We start from the raw sequence: 22,564 nt of genomic DNA on the forward strand, positions 1-22,564 counted from the left end.
CATGATGAAGGAGATAGTGGAATGATCTGATTTGGCAATAAGGCAGTGATTGGGTTGGTGCATCAAATTTAATGTATAATATGGCTTGCTTTATTTGGACTTAGCCTGTTGTGTGAACTAGGCCATATGGAACACTGAAAACCATGTTTTATTATTTATTAATATTCGCTGAAAATATTAATAGCCTCTGTATAATTCTAGGCAGCTCATACCATCAATAAGAAAACCTGAAATAACAGCTCAGAGAATCCCAATAGTAGCAAGCAACATAAATATTAGAGATAACAAAATTGCAATTTAATGCAAAAAACATATGTATATCCAGTGAAATGATTTGTTCATCAGACCATAAATTAACTGAACTATGGCTTAGTTAGCATACATTCTTTAAGCATGCAGAAGTAGACTAACAGAAAGAGATCACATTCCTGCCTTCTTTTTATCTTAATTTACAGAATCAATTCTTTACCTGTAATCTGCCCAGTATGTGAATTTTAGAATTTTATCATTCAATAAACCCCCACCAGGAAACGTTGCAGATTTCAGATCTTCAGTCCTGCCAGTTGTTTCTCTGCTAACAAAGCAAAAGGAGCTGCCAGCTTCTTCACTGTAATCAAACAGTTTATGTGATGGGAAATATGGGAGAAAAACACATCCAATAATTGGTTATAAAGCATTGCCCCACATTGTCACAACTTCCACTTATACTTTATTCAAAATATCAGGAATTTGACAATAAATAAATAATATGGATTAAGGTCTCATATTAAACCCTTCTTCCAGGCACTGTAAAAATGCACAAGAGCTGCAGTGCATACTGCTTGTTTACAGCTATTATTCCAATGCTATTAGAGCCAAGTTTGTTATGAAGTGAAATTTCCAAGTCTCTTATTAAGGTAGCATAAACTACAACACCCACAATTCCAAGCCAGTGGGGGTGGTACAGAAATGATTTGGCCAGCTGGCAGGGTAACTGGGCAATAATGAAACAAACAGACTTGCGTGAAATAAGGACACAATGGCTTTGGCAAGTAAGATTTCTTTTTGGCAGAAAATGACTCCTTTCTAATTAAACTAGGGAGATGGAAATGAATGTGAAAAAGGAATCAGCACTCTTAAAATAAATTAGATAGTTTTAGGATCTAGATGGTTTCTCTGTTTCCAGGCTGATCAGAACTGAATCAGGTTATTCTAAATATGGAGACTATCTGATATCTGTGGCAATTTTTTCAGATTTGATTGCTCTTATGTACATAGCAGTTATATTATTGTACTGTATTATGATCAAAAGGCTTAAAAAGTACTTTTTAAGAGCCTGGTTCTGTGTTTTTACAGGATGTGGGGTATAAAGCAGAAGTCATATAACTGTGAGAGATGTGGGAATGACTTTGTTAGCCGTGCGGCTCTGAGATATCATTTTCATGCTAAGCATCTTGGGAGGGTTCATTGTGAAACATGCAGTACAGAGTTTTTGTGTGAGGCTCCTTCACATGACTCAAAGGTAAGCTGGAAGATGTAACTTTATTCATTCTTAGCTAAGTTCTGTTGCTGTTGTTGTCACTGAATGACTTTATTAAGTACCTGGAAGTGCTTTTTTGAAACAAAGGGGGGAATAAAGGCCATATGAGAATACTATTGTACTAGGAACAAATTATACCCAAACTGAAAAATCAGGATTGATTTGATTGCTTTCTAAGCATGATTGATTTAATGCTGGGCAATCTGGGAGGCTGCCTATGAAAATATGAACCACTAGACAACCTGTGACTCATTGAGATATTTTCTTACCTAAACAGAGAGGCAGAATGGTCAAGGGCAAAACAAACAGTGGGAATAGGAACAGCTTCTGACTTCCTGCTGTCTTGATTGCAGTTGATCACCCTCTGGCATGGGACCAACCTACCGGGCCTCTAGAGGGCTAGGATAGGACTGGTCTACCCAAATTCCAATGGTCAGAGGGGCCAGTCTACCTGGAAGGCTAGGATGGGACCAGTCTACTGAAAATTCAGGTGACGGTGAAGCTCAATTTCAATCTCATTAGAGTCATGGGTCCCAGATTTTGGATGCATACTCTAAGTTAGCTTATTTGAGGTATTTTAGTTCAAAAAAGGTTGCTCTATGATGCTGTTTCACCCAGTTAAAGGTCACAGACAAGAAAGTTTTAGTAGTATATAGATTCAGACATTAAGGTCAACACAAGAACCTGTTTAGAAATTCCCTTATTTTCTGAGAGTCATTTTTAGGTATACAAGAGACAAGGTTCCCGCAAGCTTTCTATTTCCATCTGCACTCTCCTCCCCTCTTTTGCAGTAGCATTCTAAGTATATTTATTACTTTTACCTACTTTGAGGAACAAAAGAAAAAGGATGGAATGTTATTGGTATGAATTAAGGAGTGAATGAATCAATGAATAATGGAGGATGCTACAATCACCCAATAATCTTTGTGGCTAGGAATGTATATTTATGTCCTTTGGTTATATATTTATGTCCTTTATGCCCTTTCCTGAATAGAAATTGTTGTTGTTGTTAGCTGCGAAGTCGTGTCCAACCCATCGCGACCCTATGGACAACATTCCTCCAGGCCTTTCTGTCCTCTACCATCTTCTGGAGTCCATTTAAGCTCACGCCTACTGCTTCAGTGACTCCATCCAGCCACCTCATTCTCTGTCGTCCCCTTCTTCTATTGCCCTCGATCTTTCCCAGCATTAGGCTTTTCTCCAGTGAGTCCTTCCTTCTCATTAGGTGGCCAAAGTATTTGAGTTTTAGCTTCAGGATCTGGCCTTCTAAAGAGCAGTCAGGATTGATCTCTAGGACTGACCGGTTTGATCGCCTTGCAGTCCAAGGGACTCGCAGGAGTCTTCTCCAGCACCATAGTTCAAAGGCCTCAATTCTTTGGCGCTCAGCCTTTCTTATGGTCCAACTTTCACTGCCATACATTGCAACTGGGAAGACCATAGCCTTGACTATACGCACTTTTGTTGACAGGGTGATGTCTCTGCTTTTTAGTGTGCTGTCTAGATTTGTCATGGCTTTCCTCCCCAGGAGCAAGCGTCTTTTAATTTCTTGGCTACAGTCCCCATCTGCAGTGATCTTGGAGCCCAGGAAAATAAAATCTGTCACTACCTCCATTTCTTCCCCATCTATTTGCCAGGAATTGAGAGGGCCAGATGCCATGATCTTGGTTTTCTTAATGTTAAGTTTCAACCCAAGTTTTGCACTCTCCTTCTTCACCCGCAACAAGAGGCTCTTTAGTTCTTCTTCACTTTCTGCCATTAGAGTGGTATCATCTGCGTATCTTAGGTTGTTGATATTTCTTCCGGCAATCTTAATTCCAATAGAATAGAAATAGCATAGCTGTAATTGTTCATGAAATAGTTAATCCACTTTCATTTTATTGTACATATGGGGATATCCTTGTGCTTCCTCCAAACCTGCAGATGGCACGGAATGAGGTGGCCAAGTGACTGAGCAAGGCATTTGTCAGTGTACAAATTGCATGCCGTTAAAGCATAGCATTCTCAGGATGGAAATGCATCACAGTCCCCAACAATGGCCATTTAGCCTTAGATTTCCAGTGAAGCATCCATCATCCATCATCCTGAGGCAGCTTGCTGGATTGCTGAATAGCTATTACAATTAGGAGGGGTTTTTCCCCCCCGATGCCCAACTGACATCTGCTTCCTTGTAATTTAGACCCATTTTTAATTCTCTTGTCCTCTAGAACAACTCTGGCTTATCTCCTGCAAGGCACTACATCAGAAACTTGAAAACAATTACGATATATCCAATTATGATATATATGCAGTCTTAGGCTTTTTCAGACTAAATATACTCAACAGCTTCACCTGCTCCTGATACATTTTTCCTTCCAGGCCCCTAATCACTTTTGGTTCATCTCTTCTAACTACACTCCAATTTAACAATGTCCTTCATAAAATGTGATTTCAATATTCTAGGTTTGGACATTGCAGAATAGAAAGGAATAATGATTTCTTGTCATATTGGCACTATGCTTATTATTACTATTATTACTATTCTTATTTGCACCTGTGTCAAAGTTTTGGCTCATGTTCATCTTGCGATATAGCTAGACACTCAGAACTTTTTTGTGTGCACTATTACCAATAGAATTCCCCCATCCCATACTCAGACCTTTGATTTTTCCTAATGCACTTTTGAAGATAGGAACAATTTTTCCTCTCAATATAACCATTTAAGAAATCATGGGCATTATAGTCATTCTCCATGATTCCTCAAAGCCTGAAGCAACGAATTTTGAGACATCTGCAAGTTCCTTAGCAATCTCTTTGTTTACCTTGAGTTATCATTCTTGAGCTAATTGCACTACTAAGATCTGTTTGAATACAGACCCCCTACATACAACATAGAAGTATCTTTTTTTTTCCTGGCTACCAGCTGCAGAGACATACATTGTAAGAACATAATATTCTCAGATGTTCAAGGCTATTGGTTTCCCCCTCTTTGAAGAGGAAGATGTGTTAAGGGATGAAATACTATGTTAAGTCTTACAAAAACTTAAAGCATTCATTGCATGCTGAAAATTCTAAATCTGGGTCAAAATTAGGGAATTTGCCTTCCTGGGGGGAGATTTAAATACAAAATGTGTGTCTTAAACATTGTGATGTTCTGATTACAGTGTAGTACAAGTATATTGTAGAACAGAAAAAAGAGAGAAAAGAACAACCAAAATGATCAAAGGTCTTTCCTGTGAGATAGTATTACAACATTTTCAGGGGCTTGGGGAATAAATAAAGTTACATAATATTGTATGCCATATGGAGAAAGTAGATGGAAAAATGGAGCTTTCTTCCCTCCTAATGACTAAAGACATCCATGGAAGTTATATGGTGGAAAATTTGGAACAGATTGAAAGACATATTTCTCCATATTAAATGATTGACCTACTCTTTGTCCGCAAATAAAGTGATGGGACTATTTTGGAGGACTGCAAAGACCAGCAGATTCATGGAACAATTTCAAGGAGTATAAAGCTTCATAAAGTCATGATAAACATTTACTACAGGTAGTCTTTGTTGAACAACTGCCTCCAACAGCAACTATGTACTGATACAATAGTGAGGAAAATGTAACTTTGCAACCAATTCTTGTATTTACAACTTACATCGTCTCTAAAGCAAAAGAAAGCTGCAGTTTCACTTATTAACAGATTTGCTTAATGACTGAGCAAATGCTCCAAATTGTGGTCACTAAATGAGGACTAGCTGTAATTCCAGTTAATACTTGCTGCATAGGTGGAGAAGATGATGCCTCTGTGTAAAATTTGCAGGGTTTCCAATGAGTGTCTGATTGGCTATGGTAGAAGCAGAATGTTAGCTTCCCATGGTTTTCAATCTACCTCAATAAAATTTAAATTTGTGTTATGTTTTCTCTTCCTCCAGTTATTAATTTCTTTCACCCCGATCCAGGTGATTCAGTATTAATTCACTCATATAGATCACTGTTTAACAGGATGAGCATGAAGTGGTACTGGCGAACAATCAAAGGAGTTGTTGGAATATGACACTGAAAAGGGAAACAACATTTGTAGCCATGGGAACAGCCATATCTTGCAGAATGTGCTGCAAGCAGTTTGGATCAGTCCATGCCAGGGAACACCATGAGAAACAGAAGCACCACTTTACAGCCAATAAAAGAGGTGATATTTTTATTTTGAACTTTAGCTCTGAAGTCTTTCATTGCTGAGGATCTGTGTGATTTCAGTTTTACTTTTTAAAACTGCCCCATATGTTGTGTTTTCCTGCGATGAGGTATGCAAATTATGGCCTTCCAAAACCAGTATAAAAGTTGCCATGAAATTATAATATTCAGTATAACAACAGGGCAAGCTATTAAACATATGGTGATCATGTTCTATCAGGCCCAAAGACCAGGAAAGGCAAACAAAGTTTTTTCTAAGCCAAGTGTCCCCAGCCCCTGGGCCACGGACCACTACCGGGCAGCAGCCTGTTGGGAACTGGGCTGCTGAAGTGGCAGGCAAGCATGTAAAGCTTCATTTGTGTGTGCATGGGATTTAAGTCGCGTGCACAAAACCATTCCCCTCTGCCACCAAAACTGCCAAAGCCACCACCGCCACTGCCACCAGTCCATGGAATCAAAAAGGTTGGGGACACCTGTTCTAAGCAGTTTCCTTTATTATTCCTCACCTACAAACAGAATCTTGCCAAACTAAAGCAAATTAATTGCACTATACTCTGAGAACTTTTGGGAAGGAGCTGTTTTGATCCTGTTCCTCCAAACCAAACTATCTAAACTTTGCTGTCTTTTGATCCTCTGGAATGCAGCCTTCCCTCCTGGAATCCAGGCTACATTCCACCACATGTTCGATATATTGGTTATGGACACAACTCTGTACATTGGCTGTGTAACAATTTCCAATGATCATCAACTAATGAGTGACCATTTTCTCATAAGTAGTCTGACATATCTCAGAAGCAAGTGGGGGACTTTTATTTTCCAGAATTTTTACTCATTGAACTATGGAGAATCATGTAGGAATCAAAATTAAAATGAAACATAGACAAACGTCTTAAAGCTGGTCTGTTTTTGGAAAGCTTTTCTAGATTTTAATTTCTATCTCAAAATGGAGAAGGGGCAGTTATCAACCAGATCAGTTCATACAGTATGGCATGCCTGACAGAATGGCGTTGTTTTAGTTGTGAAAGTTTCAGATTAAAACATCTAATTTGCATGTTGCCTCACTCTTTTTTGACTGACTAAAGTATGCTGAATAAATAGGAATGGGTTAAGGTTAGGAACATCTTGGGAATACAAGGATTTGAGGGGAAGACATCCTGGCCCTAACAGCATTTGGGATATTTACTCTGATATGAAAGGTTGTGCTTTCTCTCCACAGTTGCACAAAACCTTGGTGCTGTAAGGAGCTGAGATAAGTGGCTGATCAAATTGGCTCCTTTCAAGTAATTGAACATGGGGAAAAAGAACTGCCATTCTGGCCACAACTCTAAAGCCACCCAGCTCAAATGGCATCATCCATTTCACACAGAGTTATCTTGGCTTGCAGAACATTCCAAAATTTAAGAGAAATTTCTTGCAAAGAGCCCCACATTTTTTTCTTAGAAATCTATGTTAGGGTACTAATGATAGCAGTAAGCTCCAAAGGAGTTACTAATTCAGTGCAGAATAGCCATGAATCATAATTTAAGAAAACCTGTAATTTGTCTTTATTTTTATTTATTTATTTATTTATTTATTTATTTATTTTGGTACAGCTCAAATGGCCACTAAATTTAAGCCTGAAAGCTTCTTGGAGTATACAACACCAATGGAGATAAATGCATTTGTGGAAGAAAAACTCAGACCCATTTTGGGTCCTCTAAGGCTAGCCTGTACCTCAGAAGTTGAAGGCATTATTGCATTTATCAAAGAAATTTTTCCATTGCCAATAACCTCCATTATCAAGGTATTTATATTTGCTATGCATCTTTTTTTTTAATTCCATTTATATCCCGCCCTTCTCCGAAGACTCAGGGCGGCTTACAAGCTTAGCAGTAGCCTTCATTCTATGTATATGCCTGCTTATTAGGGCTTTCACACACACCCCAAGTGGCATTATTACAAAGTCAGCTTAATTGCCCCCAACAATCTGGGTCCTCATTTTACCTACCTCGGAAGGATGGAAGGCTGAGTCAACCTTGAGCCTGGTGGGACTCGAACCTGCACTAATTGCAGGCAGCTGGTGTTACTTAAGGAGGCATTAGCCCACTGCTCCACCAAGGCTCTCTGATCACAAAAGTACATTCTCATTCCCTATTAAAAAGTTACTCTTTTTTTAATCTGACATTTCATATTTTACTAACTGTCCACATAATTGGATTAGCGAGTTTGTGTGCACATTAGCTTCTCATCAGTATCATCCATTTCATATTTTCTCTCAAGAGTAATGCTTTGCAGTGAGATTGATCTGTTATAGGAGCGCTCAATTTACTTAGAGAAATATATGCATTTTTCCCTTGGCTAGAGATTTTGCCAGGATATTTTACTATGATATTATTATCTGATGGAATATTTGGATATTCTGTAAATTACCAATCTGTGGCCCTTTGATCAAATTCTATTGCAGTAACCTGGCTCTTTCAATCTCATGAGTTTGAAACAAGGACAATCTTGCCTGTGTCAGTGTGACTGTTACTGAAGTGAATATGGGACCTGAATAATTCCTCCTTTAACATTCAGATATCACCAAAAGCTGGATATGATTTACCATGACCAAAGTTAGGAATTAGGCAATATCTCATGGGAAGCAGTATATACATTTTTGAATAAAGTATAATTCCTTTGAATCACTGTCGCTTTCTGAACTTTTGAGGTCTCTGGTGTCTAATTAAATCAAGTGTTTTAAGATTTCTTCATGCATTATATTCTTCATCTTAATCTCTGTTTAAGGAAAAGAGCATGTGGAATTGATTTGAACAAATGTGTTCCATTCACATGTATGGCAGTGAGCTATTATGCATATGGAAGCAAAATGAACGCATGGATGGGCATTATGCAAGACAGCTATATTGTATGTATTATCTGTAAGAAGCAATGCAACTGATAAAGCAGATGATAGTCTTGCATCCCCAGGCAATTAATTTTATGGATCAATGATGCATGAGATATGTGTTGGAAATATGCCACATTTCATTAAGGAATTTTTCTGTAAAGCTTCATAGTTAATTATCCTGTTCTAAGGTGGTAAAGCCCATGCATAACTAATGCATCTAGCCAACACTCAGTGGTAAAATCAAGATGCAGAAGATGGCAAAAGGCCAGATTGATAGGAACAGGGAGACCTAGTCATCCAATACAGATCCAGAATTCAGGAGAATGGGGATAACAGGATCATTTCCAGATCATTGGGCTCAAGGAACTTTCTTTAAGTTCTAACCATAACCCCAAAATCCATACCATAGTAATACCTTGATTAGATTAGACCTTCTAGCAAGCTTCCACATTTCAAAGAATTCTTCATCAAGGAAAATTGTTAGAAATGCAGGCGAAATGGGGGAGGGCTAAAGAAAAAAAAAGTGTGGCAATATGAGGTAAATCGTAATGCATCCAACTGTAATGTTAGACTAAACTACTGAAGTATCTCCAGACATGTACATTGAGATTTATCAAGTGTATGAGTAGTGTTGGATTACACAAGGAAAAGCAAATAGTAACTGCTCCCTTTCAAAAAGCAAAGAAAAATTGGCTGTTCAAACCAAAATTGTTTTTCAACCTCCATAAGATACTCAGATGCTTTGATAGATGAATCACAAAGAAATTTATATAAACAAGATTTATATAATTTAGAATGTTGCTCTAAATTAAAAATTAATCAAGAGTATTATGAGAGCATATGTCTTCTTAATGACAATACAAATCCAGTATAAAGGATAGAAAATGGTCCTTTTCTATAGTATTTGTTGAACAGGTTAAATTCATCATTTTCCAAATCATGTAAAAAGCAGAAGTAACTGTATTAATCAACAGGAACAAAAATCCATATTGAAATGATACTATCAATTGAAGAATTTCAAATAATTGCAAACAAAACTTGATAGTCTCTGGATATCCTGGTCTATGACTAAGGCAATTGTCAAAAAGCTAGGCAATAAGCCTGTATATGGCTTATTCACTTATAGTCATTCACACGACTTACAAGGATTGCCTTTGTGACAGGAGCCTAGTTCTTTTATTTGGCTTCCTCTTTGTGCTAGTGAGTAAATCTTTGGGATTACAAGATAGTCTGCATGATGCACCATAGTGGTTTGCACTGGTCTAATGTGGATATCTCCAGTTCTCAGTTGTCTATTTTAGAGCTGAGATGAGATAAAGTTCCTTTGCTGGGGATAATAGTAAAGAAAAACAATCCCCCTCATATTTGATCCCTGTTTTTAGAGTAAGCATGTTCTTAAAGACACTTGGATACATGGCGCGATCTATTTTTGTGAAGGTCCAGTAATGCTTTCTATAAGCAGTTAGTGTGATGTACCTGTTTTCCGCTAATAGCCTAAAATACTGCATGTGTGCAGCTGGTATTTCTGTTTTGCTGTTAAAGTATTCAAGACTTTGTGGATTAAAATCAAGTGTTAACCATCTTTTGGGGTAATATTCCACGCAACAGGGTGGTTCATATGTAAAAGGAACGGACACCCAAGACTTTTCTGATGTGGACATAGTTCTTTTTAGCAAAGCTTTTGCCAGTTTAGAAGACTGCCAAAGGACAACTCCAGGGATCCTAGAAGAGTTAGGAAATGCCCTGATAAAATCCTCGTGGACAGCCAGGTATGAACTTTTATTTGTTTCATGTTCTTTTCTCTTCTACTTTCATCCCCCCCCCAGCTCCTAACTACATTAAAGCTGTTACATTAAAGCATCATTATATCTTTTATTTTCCTCCTCTTTTAAGGTTAGTCATGCAGAAAAGGACAAAATTTTCCTTGAGGTTCTATTTTAAGTGTTATAAAAATCATCATGGTCACTCATTTGACGTCATGCCTTGCTGTGACATGTTTGCATCTGTGTTATCAACAGGTAAGATGTGGCTATTATTTACAAAAGCAGTTCTTTTTCCTCTCACCAAAACATCACTACTGGGATGTTCTACATTAGTATTTAGATTTAGATTGATGCAATATTTCCAGGCGCTCACAATTTGTAAGGTTTGGTTTTTGTTAAGATCTAAAGATACAGTAGGTCAAAGAAGCACCATTAGTCTTATAGATTGCTTGGTGTTAACAGGTCCAAAAGAGAGCTTTTATCATAAGCTGTACCTTTGCAATGATGATGATAAGATCCAGATGTACACCATGGTGTTATTGAAGCACCAAGCTGAATTTGTTAAAGCATCAACAGAAATGGTGAAGGATTTCATACGTTTAATGAAGCACTGGTTCAAAACTTCATTTGCTGAACCAACTAAAGAAAATAAGTAAGTTGCTAGCATCTAAACCTCTCCTTTTTTCATCTTCATATTTTCATGTTTCCCAGCTTTATAACGGGAAACACTTCTAACACAGTAGAGGTGTGATTTATAGATTTTTATAATTTTTCCCATGTCTTTTTCAGCTCCATTTGATGGCTAATTTGTAAATTAGAAAATATAAATCAAAAGCTTGATGTCAACAGGAGAACTATGAAAAATGCTAAGCCCACAGCTGCTCCTATGCAAGGAACAGTTAACAAATTGAAAATTAAAAACAAAATGACATTTTGTTGTTCGTTTTTAGCATTTAGGGGTTTTGACTTTTGCTCTTAACAATTTCTTGCAATTGAAACTTCTCTGACTGAATATCTTTTCTCTGCCTTTAGGTTTCGCAGGCTTCCCTCCTCCTATACAATTGAATTGATCACCATTTATGTCTGGGAACTGGCTGGAAAGCCCATCTTTTTCAGCTTTGTACAGGGGATGAGAGCTGTCCTGAAGCTTTTGACTCAGTATCAAGAGATATGCATCACATGGCACAGACACTACAGACCAAATTTTTCAATTTTCCAGAAAATGTTTTTGAAGCAACGCAGGTAAGTAAAACTTCTGTACATTTGACTGTTCTTCACTTATAGACCCAGTCTAGCAAGCAGGAAGAAGGACTGGGCTTGTGATATTTTATCAATGTTCTATGTTGTTCTTAGTGAATGGCTCTGTTAGACTTATAGAGCACACGTTTGCTTGCTCTATATTTCTGGGTTTTGTTCCAGGCATATTTTAATAGCCATCTGAAGGATTAAATTGCTACTGCAGAAGGCAATACTGTACCAAAGCAATGGTCCACGGAAATAAAGATGATTTGTGAAAAGGATGAACAGGTAGAACTGGAACTGTACAATGGATGGAAGGGGATGTATGCATATCTGATCATTAGGAATAGATGGACTCATCCAAGTGTCTTGTCGCATGGCATATTTGAATGTCCAATAAATCATCACCTGTCAACATGGGATATTTTCTCTCTCTCTTAGGCCATTTGTGCTGGATCCTGTTAACCCAACCTTCAATTTGTGTGAAAATAGCAATGCTTGGGATGAAGTAGCCCACGTGGCCAGGCAGAGCCTCCTCAAGCCCCTCTTCAATGGCAGAGCAGCAAAGGAGCCTTGGCTTTTTACAAACAAGTGGTGAACTCAAGTAGGTCTTTGTTACAATCAGCAAGGTCTCCTACCGCTAGGAGAAAGCCACCTGTGGAAATGAAATTACCAGACAAAGAGTCATGGCACATGTATTTTACTTGCAACTTCTTCCCCTTTTCAAAAATACAATAGGAAGGCATCTAGTGAATCAGAGAAGCTGACATAAACTATGACCTTTTCTTCTACTCCGCTCCTCATATCCACAACAGATGCACACAGCTTTTGTTTCCACGATATTTCACCCCATGTTTCCAAGGTAAACATAGGTTTAGATTTGGTAAGATAAGAAATGGCAAGAGGAGAACATTTAGGTTGAAATCAACTGGCCACACTGAATGCAAATCAATGGGCCTGACTGCTTAGAGATTTCAGAAGACTCATATTTTTATGTTGAAAATAAAATCAGATGAACTTCTGTCCTCCTCTATCTTCTCCTGCCTTGCAAGAGGCAGATTAGTTTTCTCCCTTGGCAAACTTGCTTCTCTTTTGACATCTTTGACATCTGATTACAAAGTTAGGCTTCAAGAACACTTATCCTAAAACCAGTGCTTTTTTTGTAAAAGAAAAAGGTGCCAGAACTCACACGTCATACAACCCGCTTTGCCTACCCTACAAGGTTCCATCCAAAAAAGGTGCCGGAACTCCGTTCTGAGCATTCTATGAGAAAAAAAGCCCTGCCTAAAACAAATCACAGAATGAAAGAAGCCTTACAATAATTTTTTATGCCCTAGAGAAATAAGCTATCACAGTAACTCTCTTTTTTCTGTGTTTTACCTGTATGCAAAACATTCATTTGCTTTATTTTCTGAGAAAGTTTCAGAACATTTTATTTTACAGAATTACTGTCCAAATTCCACATAGGAGGATGATCAAACAGAATACATTAATACACAATAGCCATTTTTAGTTTGATGGTTCCTTCATTTGCCCATTCTTGTAATTCCGTGTAGACAATGGCTCTCATTTTAATATTTGCTGTAGCACAAGGAGGACAACTGTGAATACTAAAAACCCCACCCAATTTATGTGGTATGCTATATATAGCATTTTGTGGCAATGTTGTGAACATAAGATTATTCACAATAATACAGTAATATACTTGACTCTTTTGTGTTATAGATAAGCACAGTGCATCGGACAATCAGAGTAGATTGTCTGGACTGTGAGTGACAAACAATGTATTGTGATACAGAAACAACAAAAGGCTAACCAGTCAAGATTACTGCTAAATCAGAAATCTATGATAAATGAAATGCTAGTAGTACTGAATAATTTTGCTTGAAGGTCTTAAGTTAAGCAATCTTAAAAGCAGACTAAAAAGTCGGTTGTTAAATTATCATTATTTCATGTGAAGATAGATGGAAAACACGGTTGCAGGAAATATGCTGAATAATTCTAAATTACTGTTTTCAGTGCCAAAATACATGTGCTCTTTTGCTGTGGTGACAGTCATCTTTTCTGAGGCTTCTGTGCAATCCTGAAAAAGGATGTATTTGCTTTAAGAGATCCTAATTTGAATTTTTGCAGTCCAGATTTGGTAGCTGTACACTCCAGTATTATTCTGACTCTTCCAGCATTGATTGGGCATTGTGTTGATATAGCAGCCAGTCTTTGCCTGCTAAGTATTTACAGAGCCTATTTCTATATGGGAAATTTGAATAAGATGTGTAGTTATTTCAATTGCGTTTCAAAGATATTACCTTCTTTCTCTGATTTGCAGAGGAAAACAAAATAGTCTAACAAACAATGGTTTGATTCCATATTCAGAAGCAACAAGCTTGATGTGTTATTTCCCTAATTTATTTAGCAAATTGGATCAAATTTGGTTTCTTTGAATTATCTGTAGGGTTTTTTTCCTCTTCTTGGGTAAAAAGAAATTGATATAGATTTGCTACAACTGAGTATATTTTAAATTATCTCATTGTGTTGTTTTTTTGAGAACATGTCACTTTTTAATATAAAAACTGTATTGTTCTCTATTAAAAAGGTTAGTAAACTTACAGGGTTTTGGTTTTTTGCATATTGCAAGGCTATCACTTCTTTCCTGAATGTCTCCCCAATGAATAAACTCAATTAATACACTAAAAGGTCTGAACAACAATATTTAACTGACTGTGCTTCTTTTTAAAGAAGGTGGAAGCCTAAATGTTAGTTTTACTTAAACAGTTACTATAAAAAGTCCCTTGGTCCATTCTCAGATTGTATCATGTCAGTTTTAGGCATTGCCCATCCAATGCAAGAAACATAAACTGAAGCATACGTCTTTTCCATACTTCCTGGGAACTTTAGTTTGATATGCAAGGATTCCTTATGTACCTGGAATACCTCTCATCAAGGAAGAAATCTGAGACTTTCAGCTTATCGTGTTTTCCCAAAAGTAAGACCTACCCTGAAAATAAGCCCTAGTTTGTTTTTTTGGGGGTGGGTCTAATATAAGCCCTACCACAAAAGATAAGCCCTAATTTTGGGTTGAGGCACACACTTAAAAATCAAGCTACGGCAGGGGTGGGGTTAAGGGGTGGACCTTACAATTGCAGCCATGGATTGACACTTGCCTCACTGGCCCACCTTCTGCGGCTGAAGGAGCAGTTTCATTCTGCCATTGAGAATGGAGGTCTGGCCTGCATTTTGCAGACAGAGGCCTTTCCGGAAGAAAGCCGAGAACTGAGCTATGGATTCAATCCGTAGCTCGGTTCTTGGCTGCCAAGGCCTTCTGGAAAGGCCTCTGATTGCAAAATGCAGGCTTGAGCTCCATTCTCAGCTGCAGAATGAAGCTGCTCCTTGGCCGCAAAAGTGGGCCAGCTGGGCAGGGCTGTCATACTGCCACAGCGAAATGAATGGAAAAGACACCCCCCCAAAATAAGACCTGGTGCCTCTTTTGGAGGAAAAAAAAACTAAAACTGGGTCTTATTTTCAGGAAAAACATGGTAGAACATTACACAGTACACTAGGTAAGGTAAACAGTTACTTCATATTGATATGAATAACCAAGATGCAACCATACTATAACCCCATCTCTCAAATGTAGGCTAACGATAGCCACTGAGGACTAGGCTCATGCGATCATCATTTGCAGAGGTAGTTGCAGAATTGCTGTACAGCTGACTCAGTGCCAGGCCAAGGATTTCTTTTTTTTCTTTGTAAAACCGCAACTCTTGCCCAGCTTTCCTTGCTTCTTCGAGCTCTCTAAGTGCCACTTGTAGCTCTTGTGATATAATGCCCGGAATTTCTTGCTCTTTCATGAGCCAGTCCAGTGCCATATGACTTCTCATCCGTTCATCTAAATTGTATTGGGAATAGTAGGAAATCACTTCCTATGACCCACCCACCCCAAAAAGAAGAGTTAGTAATCAATATAGCAAATTAAATACATCCTAAAATATAGATATTGGAGAACCAGGTAACATATCCACCAAAAAAACATGTCATGAGGGGTCCTTGGTGCTCTTTGAGCTTGCTTGTTTTCTTGCAAACATTTCATTATTCTAACTGCCGACGGATAACACCCAGGGGGAGGGCCTTTTCTGTGGGTGCGCCTGCCCTCTGGAACCAGCTGCCCGTGGAGCTGAGGACTGCCCCTGACCTTCATTCATTCCGCTGGGACCTGAAGACCTGGCTCTTTGAGATCTCCGGCCCAGGCTGAGAATTTTTTAACTGGGGTTTTTATTTTAAGGGATAATTTAATCTTTCTTAATTGTTTTTTAACTTTTGTATTTTGTATTGCTGATTTTAAATACCCTGTAAACCGCCCTGAGTCCTTCGGGAAAGGGCGGTATATAAATCTAATAAAATTAAAATTAAAATTAAATTAAAATTAACTAGGTAACATCATCAGTGCTAGTTACCTAGTTACCTAACAACACTGATGATGATGTTAGACTAGCACTGATGATGTTACCTCGTTAGGGTAATGAAATGTTTGCAAGAAAACAAGCAACCTCAGAGAGCACCAAGGACCCCTCATTTCAACCCTGAGCTACAAATATTCTCCTTTATTGGAAACGTGTCATGAACTGCAGTCCTAGTTGTGTAGGAGCTTTAATGTGAGCAACTAAGAGGGTGGTGAGTCAGTTTGGAGTAGTGACTAAAGGTACTAGGCTAGAAACTAGGAGACTATGAGTTCTAGTCATGCCTTAGGCATGAAGCTAGGTAGAAGATTTTGGGCCAGGACGAAGGCAATAGCAAACCACTTCTGAAAATATTGCCAAGAATACTGCAATGTTGGCCATATGACAAGAAAGACCAAGAAAGAAAATCCCCATAGGGCTAAAAATACTTTTATTAAGGTTGGCTATAGTACCAGAATGCTGCGGGTCTGCACTTCCTTCACCTGTCAAGGTCATCCTTTTTTTACTTCATACAAGGCAGCAGTCTTGGAAGTCACCAGGAGTCATCACTGACTTGAAGGCACACCCAAAAGCCTTAGGTTAATGTACAGCAAGGACTGAATTATTTTCTAATGCCATAAAATTAGAAATTGTACTTAAAATATCTTAAAAGCCCTTTTAATTATTGCTTTCATATTTCCATACCCATTTCTTCACCTACCAGATCGCAATCTTTCATTTTGCATGCTTTTTGGCTGTCTATAAAGTGCATCACCAAATAGTGTGCGGGCTTGTGTTGATAAGGGTTGCCATGATTCTTTAAAAATAGGATCTTTTATGCTACAGAATTAACATTTCAGCTTTTCATCTAGATACAGGAAGTTTTATTAGAATCCAGGCAATCTCTGAGAGGATTCCTCCTTACCAGTTTATCATCAACAAAAACTGAAGTTAGGTGTGATTGTTAATTAACTTAGCAATTACTTACAGTAATAAAAATAAAACATGTTTATTGGACTGTATGGGATATTTCTCAGCATGTTTAATATGAAATGAATTTTGCCTATTCATTTCTGTTTACTACTAATATAAGCCAGAACTATATATTCTTGAAATCAAAGATTTCTTGTGTTTATTTATTTTTTTAAATGTTTGGTGTTATGTATATATGTTTTACATTGTTTATACGTGTAGATCCTATTCATTCCACCCCCAACTCTTGTTCACAATTTCTGATTATACATTTTTACAACATTTTTCTTGGGCATTCTCTGCCTCCATATTGTATTTTCATTGATTGCTCTCCTGAGTTGTGATGCCCAGTTCACGCTCTGATGTCTTAGATGCAACACTGATTGCAAAGGATGGCATCTCAGTTGGAAAAGTGGTAAACTTAAACTAAACATTTTCTAGCAATGGGATTTGAAAATCACTAGTCGGTTAAACCAGACAACCACAATAAATGACTTATAGAAAAGAGGAAGCATATTACACAGCAGAACTTCAAGAAGACTTTTTTTTAAAACAAATGTTGGGAATAACTGACAATTAGTGTTGCATTTTAGAAGGCTACTTACTTGCCGGGAACACTTGGTTTCACGCAGGGCTTTAAGGCTTCCATTCCAGTGCAGAAGCTGAAACACGATCATAAGCTCCTAGGGGAATGGGGTGTGGAGGTGAGATAACAAGAAGAATGTATTCAGAAGCCCAGAACTAGAATCTGGTTTCAAATCAATTTTAGAAAATGTATATATTTTTATTAACAAATAATTATTGCACAGCATTTTTAAATGAAAATATAGGATTTGGTATGTAAGCTGTGGATTAGATTTGAAATTACACTTCCTCTGCAAAGCACTGTAGAACTAGAACAGTAGAACTCAAGCTACTGAGTTCTCTACTTTTACAAAAGCTACTTTAACTCTAGAGCTCTTTTTTTAAAAAACAGTGTTAGTTCATTGCTAGGGTCAAACCTTTTTTTCTGTTAATGTTGTAATATCCTACGCATTTATTGGAAGTGCATCCATCGAAAGAAATAGGACTTTCTTTTGAGATGCTACGTTATTTTATTGCCCTTTTTCTTTTTTTAAAAAGCAATAACTAATAAATGGATATTCTAAACCAGGGACCCTCAACCCCTGGGCTGTGGCCCACTACTGGGCTGCAGCCTGTTAGAAAGCAGGCCATGGGAGAGATGGGCGAGTGCGCAGGCGCGGGAAGCTCCACTTGCACGAGAACCCTCCACTCTCGCAAGTGGAGCTTTGCATGTGAGCACAAGTGCCCTCCACTCAAGCACCTTTTGCTTGCCATGAATGCAGCTTCACGCAAGCACAATCACCCTCCGCTCATGTGCGAAGCTTCATTTGCTTGAGTGAAGGGCACATGCGTATCGCTCACACAAATGGAGCTGTGTCCGTGCACGTGTGCCTGCCACTCACACGCCCTCCCTCCCTGGGCTGGGCTGCCACGCAAGAAAGGTTGGAGACCACTGTTCTAAATTGACAACTGACTTGATTTTTTAAGATTTAGTATACCGTATGTTTAGTTAATTTACTATTGATCTACTGTAGTATTGATTTAGTATTTTATTCTATTTTATGTAAAATAACACTTTATCTGATTTTAGTGTTACTACTGTAATAAAAATCAAGTTCTTCATAGATTACTACAGAAACCCAAGAAAAAAGAAACCAAGAGCTAAACTTGGAAAGAGCTAAACTGGGAAAGGAAGTTTGTTCATTGGACAGACATGGTTAGAGGGATGAAACATCAAAACAACAGCAACAAAACAAAACAGTGCATATAAAAATCATGTCAGAGATAATTAAAATGCAACTTTGTCCATCTGGATTCCAAAATGGAAAGCAGTGCAGAAAAGGAGAAATGTCAATATGCAAATTCCACAGATTGTAATTGTTGCTGAAAGATCATTTTCTGCAGTGTTGAAATGAAACACCGCAAATGCCACCTTATGAAAGGTCCAAAGAAAAAGAAAACAGCAAGAAAGTGAAGCTGTATTTTTGATAGGAAAAATTATGGCTTCCCTTAATAGAAACTTGTTTTCCCATGACTTCAGGAAATATATATATATTCCTGTATATCTTTAAAATTCTGGACAGTCCGGATCAAACAAATCACATAAAAGCCACCACAAATACCTGAAATTCTAGCATTGTTTTCCCCATGTTTGATTCTAGCATATAGTGATATGCTCCAATACTTGTGCTTGGATCATCTGCATCGTTTAAAGTACCCTGGAAAGGAAAAAGAGATAAATTAAAACTGAATTATGAAAGCTCATTTTAAGCAGAGAGAAAAAATGTATGCAGTTTTTACACCTCATATATGCACGAGTCTTTTCCAACAAAAGCAATGAGATACTTTTTATATATATGCCCAGAATAGAAAAGCTAGTTTGAGCCTTAATTAAGTGAACAGGTAGTCCTTGACTTACAAACATTCATTAAGTGACTGTTCAAAGTTGCAACAGCATGAAAAATGTGATTCATGTCAGATTTTCACCCCTTGACCATTGCAGAATCCCCATGTTCACATGATCAGAATTGGAGCACTTGGTAAGTGGCATGTATTTATGACAGTTGCATTGTCCCAGAGTCATGTGATCGCTATTTATAATCTTCTCCCCCAATGGGGTAAGCCAGATTCTCTTAACAACCGCATGATGCACTTAACATCTGCAGTGATTTGCTTAACCACTGTAGCAAAATAAATAAATAAAATGATAAAATGGGGCACAATTCACCTCACAACATGTCTTACTTAGAAATTTTGGACTCAATTGTGGTTGTAAATCAAAGCCTATCTTACTTTCTTAGCATTTATCCACATCTTTCTTTCATATTTTAAAAGAGGAATTAGAAGAATTGCGCTGTTAGAAATTGTGGTCTGATATAAGAGGTGTTTGCAGGAGGAGTCAAACAACTCAAGGTGGAGACTGGGATCACTCATTGAAAGCACAGCCCTTTTCACATGTAAAAAATGGGGTGTGTAAATATTTGTTCTCAACTACCATCTCGACCTTTGTCCCGGAAGGGGGGCTAGATGAGGAATGGAATTGCATTCATATGCATTTCTCTCTTTCCCTCCCTTGTACACACACAACTGATGTGAGAAAGCTATACGTTTGTGGAAGGAATAATACTTGCTGGAACCTTCCTTTGCTCTCTCTCTCTCTGCCTTTCTCCTTCTTCCCTTTTCATGAGGGGTTTAAAGTTCAGCTCAAAACTATTGTTGTAAGCAGACTTGTGGAGTTTGTCAAATTCAATATGGAAAGGGTGAAGATTTAAATTAAATTATGAGGGCACAGTTATTTCATAGCTTATTTCATGCAATAGCACACCTTAGCATCATAGAGCCACATCTGGGGGAGGAAGCAGCTGCTTGAATCAAAGCTTTATATCCAGTGCTATTGTTTTCCATTCTGTAGGAACCATGTGAAAATGAAATACTTGCTGATTTTATTTTTCTTTTCTTTTTCACAATCTTTCTGGATAAGCTGTGCAAAGCTGAACAGAGCATTGTCCACAAAATGGTTTCTGCACTGGAACTGTTAGCAGATTTATAGCTTTGGAAATGCAAGAACGTGAGCATGCTGCTGCTACAATATTTATGCTGGCTTTTAAATATCCCTGAGGATAACTGCATAGAACTTTGGGATTTTAAGCTTTTGCCTTAAAAAATTTCCACTGAAAAAAATACATATTGCATGAAATGAATTTTCTTTAAAAAGTCACGTGTAAATTAGTAATGGCTTAGTTTCCCCAAATGTATAGCATTGTTTTCAAAAATAAAACAGGACTTTTAAAAACCTTTTTTTAGGACTTGTAAAGTGGTTTGAAAAGAAAGCTTTATAAATTCACCATAATGTTAAACACCGTCTCCATCAAACTGTTTAGTAGAGGAGGAACAGTATTATCTATTTTACCAGAGGGTTGTCCCTCTCCGAGTAATTCCAGTCTATCTGTTCCTTTCCTATCAGCAACTTTGCATTTTATAATTTACAGTATTCAACTTTTCAGCAATTTCTTCCATAGAAAAGGGAAGATTTCATTAAGTTTGTTGGAGCCTAAAGTAATATATTCAGCAGAAGTCAGCATATTTATTTTCTTCCCATAACTTTTGTTGAATTATTGATTAGATTATCCACATGCTTTTACTGAAATAGAATTCTACCCCTATTAGCAAAAACTGTAAGATATAATATGGCTCCAGTAAGATTATCTTTACCCATCAGTACCACATTCATTAGATTTACTTCCATCATGATGATGGAGATGGAGAGGAGATGACTTCATTCTCTCTCCTTCTGGTTATTTTATTTGTCAATCACAGAAGTTGACAGGAACCAAGTGGGCCTATTGGCTCCATAACTAGAATCAGCAACTTTTTCTTATGTTGCGTTTGAATTGCACTAAATATTTGTTTGGATGAGGGCTGCAGTGATTGGAAAGGTAATGTAAAGTGGGTGAGATTTTCTAATTTATCTGATCTTTCCTTTTTTAAAAGAGGAAGACCCTTCCTTCCTTCCTTCCTTCCTTCCTTCCTTCCTTCCTTCCTTCCTTCCTTCCTTCCTTCCTTCCTTCCTTCCTTCCTTCCTTCCTTCCCTCCTTCCCTCCTTCCTTCCTTCCTTCCTTCCTTCCTTCCTTCCTTCCTTCCTTCCTCCCTCCCTCCCTCCCTCTCTCCCTCCCTCCCCATGAGTCTCTGGGGCTATGACAAGGCATTCTAAAGTCCCAGATCACCTACTCTTGTTATATGTATAGGGCTTCTATATATACATAGTTAATTGTCCTTTAGAAATATTTGGAACACCAAAACCAAGATTATATATTTCTCTTACAATATTTACTTATGCAGCAGTAAAAAACTGGAAACTTTAGCTGGCATATAGAAAATCTAGAGGGGTGACTGAGTTTTAGAACTGTTCAGAGTCTTGTTTCAAGGAAATTAATGGATTTAGTATTTAATAAATCCATAATACAAATAGAATATTTTTTTTAAATCCCTATAGTACAACCTGCATTTACTTGATGTTTTTATATCTTTATAACTAGGAAACATATACAATGGCTGTTCAGGATGAGCATAATGATGACTTAAAAAATCATTTATTAGTAAATGCAGAAACTTCCATGATAGGAACAGAATAGCTGATGACAACATATGGTAGCTATAAACGAACACATGAAAAATATGGAGGTAACCTCAAATGCAGATGTTAACATCTGAGTCTGTTTCTGTTTCACAAAAGCTCCTGCCAACTTATTTCCTTGCCAGAGGCAGTTAAATAATAAAGAAAAAAGGACAGAAATACAGGAAAATGAATCAAAGGGCTCAGATAATTCATACTTCTGTTTTAGCCTTTGGGCCATTACTGACTTTCCTTATATTTTATAATACATTTCAAGAAAGTATATATTCTCTGCGGGAATGGCAGTATATAACTAGACATTTTTAAGCATTTGTCTTAATAACATTAAAATTAATTAATACACTAAGTATGCATGAATGAATATTCAATGTACATTTTTTCTTTCATTGCATCAATATTCTAATGATAAG

General features: G+C 37.6%; 2 protein-coding genes across 2 annotated transcripts in view; one reads left to right on the forward strand and one right to left on the reverse strand.

The window, feature by feature from the left end:
- Positions 1-983: 983 nt before the first annotated feature.
- Positions 984-12,150, forward strand: LOC308662718 (2'-5'-oligoadenylate synthase 1A-like; the record flags this gene model as incomplete). The annotated part of the gene is made up of 8 exons (XM_081318860.1): positions 984-1,031; positions 5,493-5,679; positions 7,274-7,464; positions 10,159-10,319; positions 10,444-10,568; positions 10,776-10,965; positions 11,346-11,555; positions 11,994-12,150. The coding sequence occupies 8 exons, from the start codon at positions 984-986 to the stop codon at positions 12,148-12,150; spliced, it is 1,269 nt and encodes a 422-aa protein (XP_081174986.1).
- A 3,037-nt stretch (positions 12,151-15,187) lies between these two features.
- LIX1 (limb and CNS expressed 1) overlaps positions 15,188-22,564 on the reverse strand; it is a gene marked incomplete at its 3' end in the record, with an annotated part of 34,791 nt that continues 27,414 nt past the window's right edge. Inside the window, exons 4-6 of the mRNA XM_081316433.1 lie at positions 19,144-19,239; positions 17,563-17,640; positions 15,188-15,472 (exon numbers count right to left, since the gene is read on the reverse strand). Of these exons, the coding sequence (XP_081172559.1) occupies positions 15,188-15,472; positions 17,563-17,640; positions 19,144-19,239 (459 nt within the window). The remainder of the gene's footprint in view (positions 15,473-17,562; positions 17,641-19,143; positions 19,240-22,564) is intronic.

This window comes from Vipera berus (assembly GCF_964194415.1).
Source record: "Vipera berus genome assembly, chromosome: 2".
NCBI lineage: Eukaryota > Metazoa > Chordata > Lepidosauria > Squamata > Viperidae > Vipera > Vipera berus.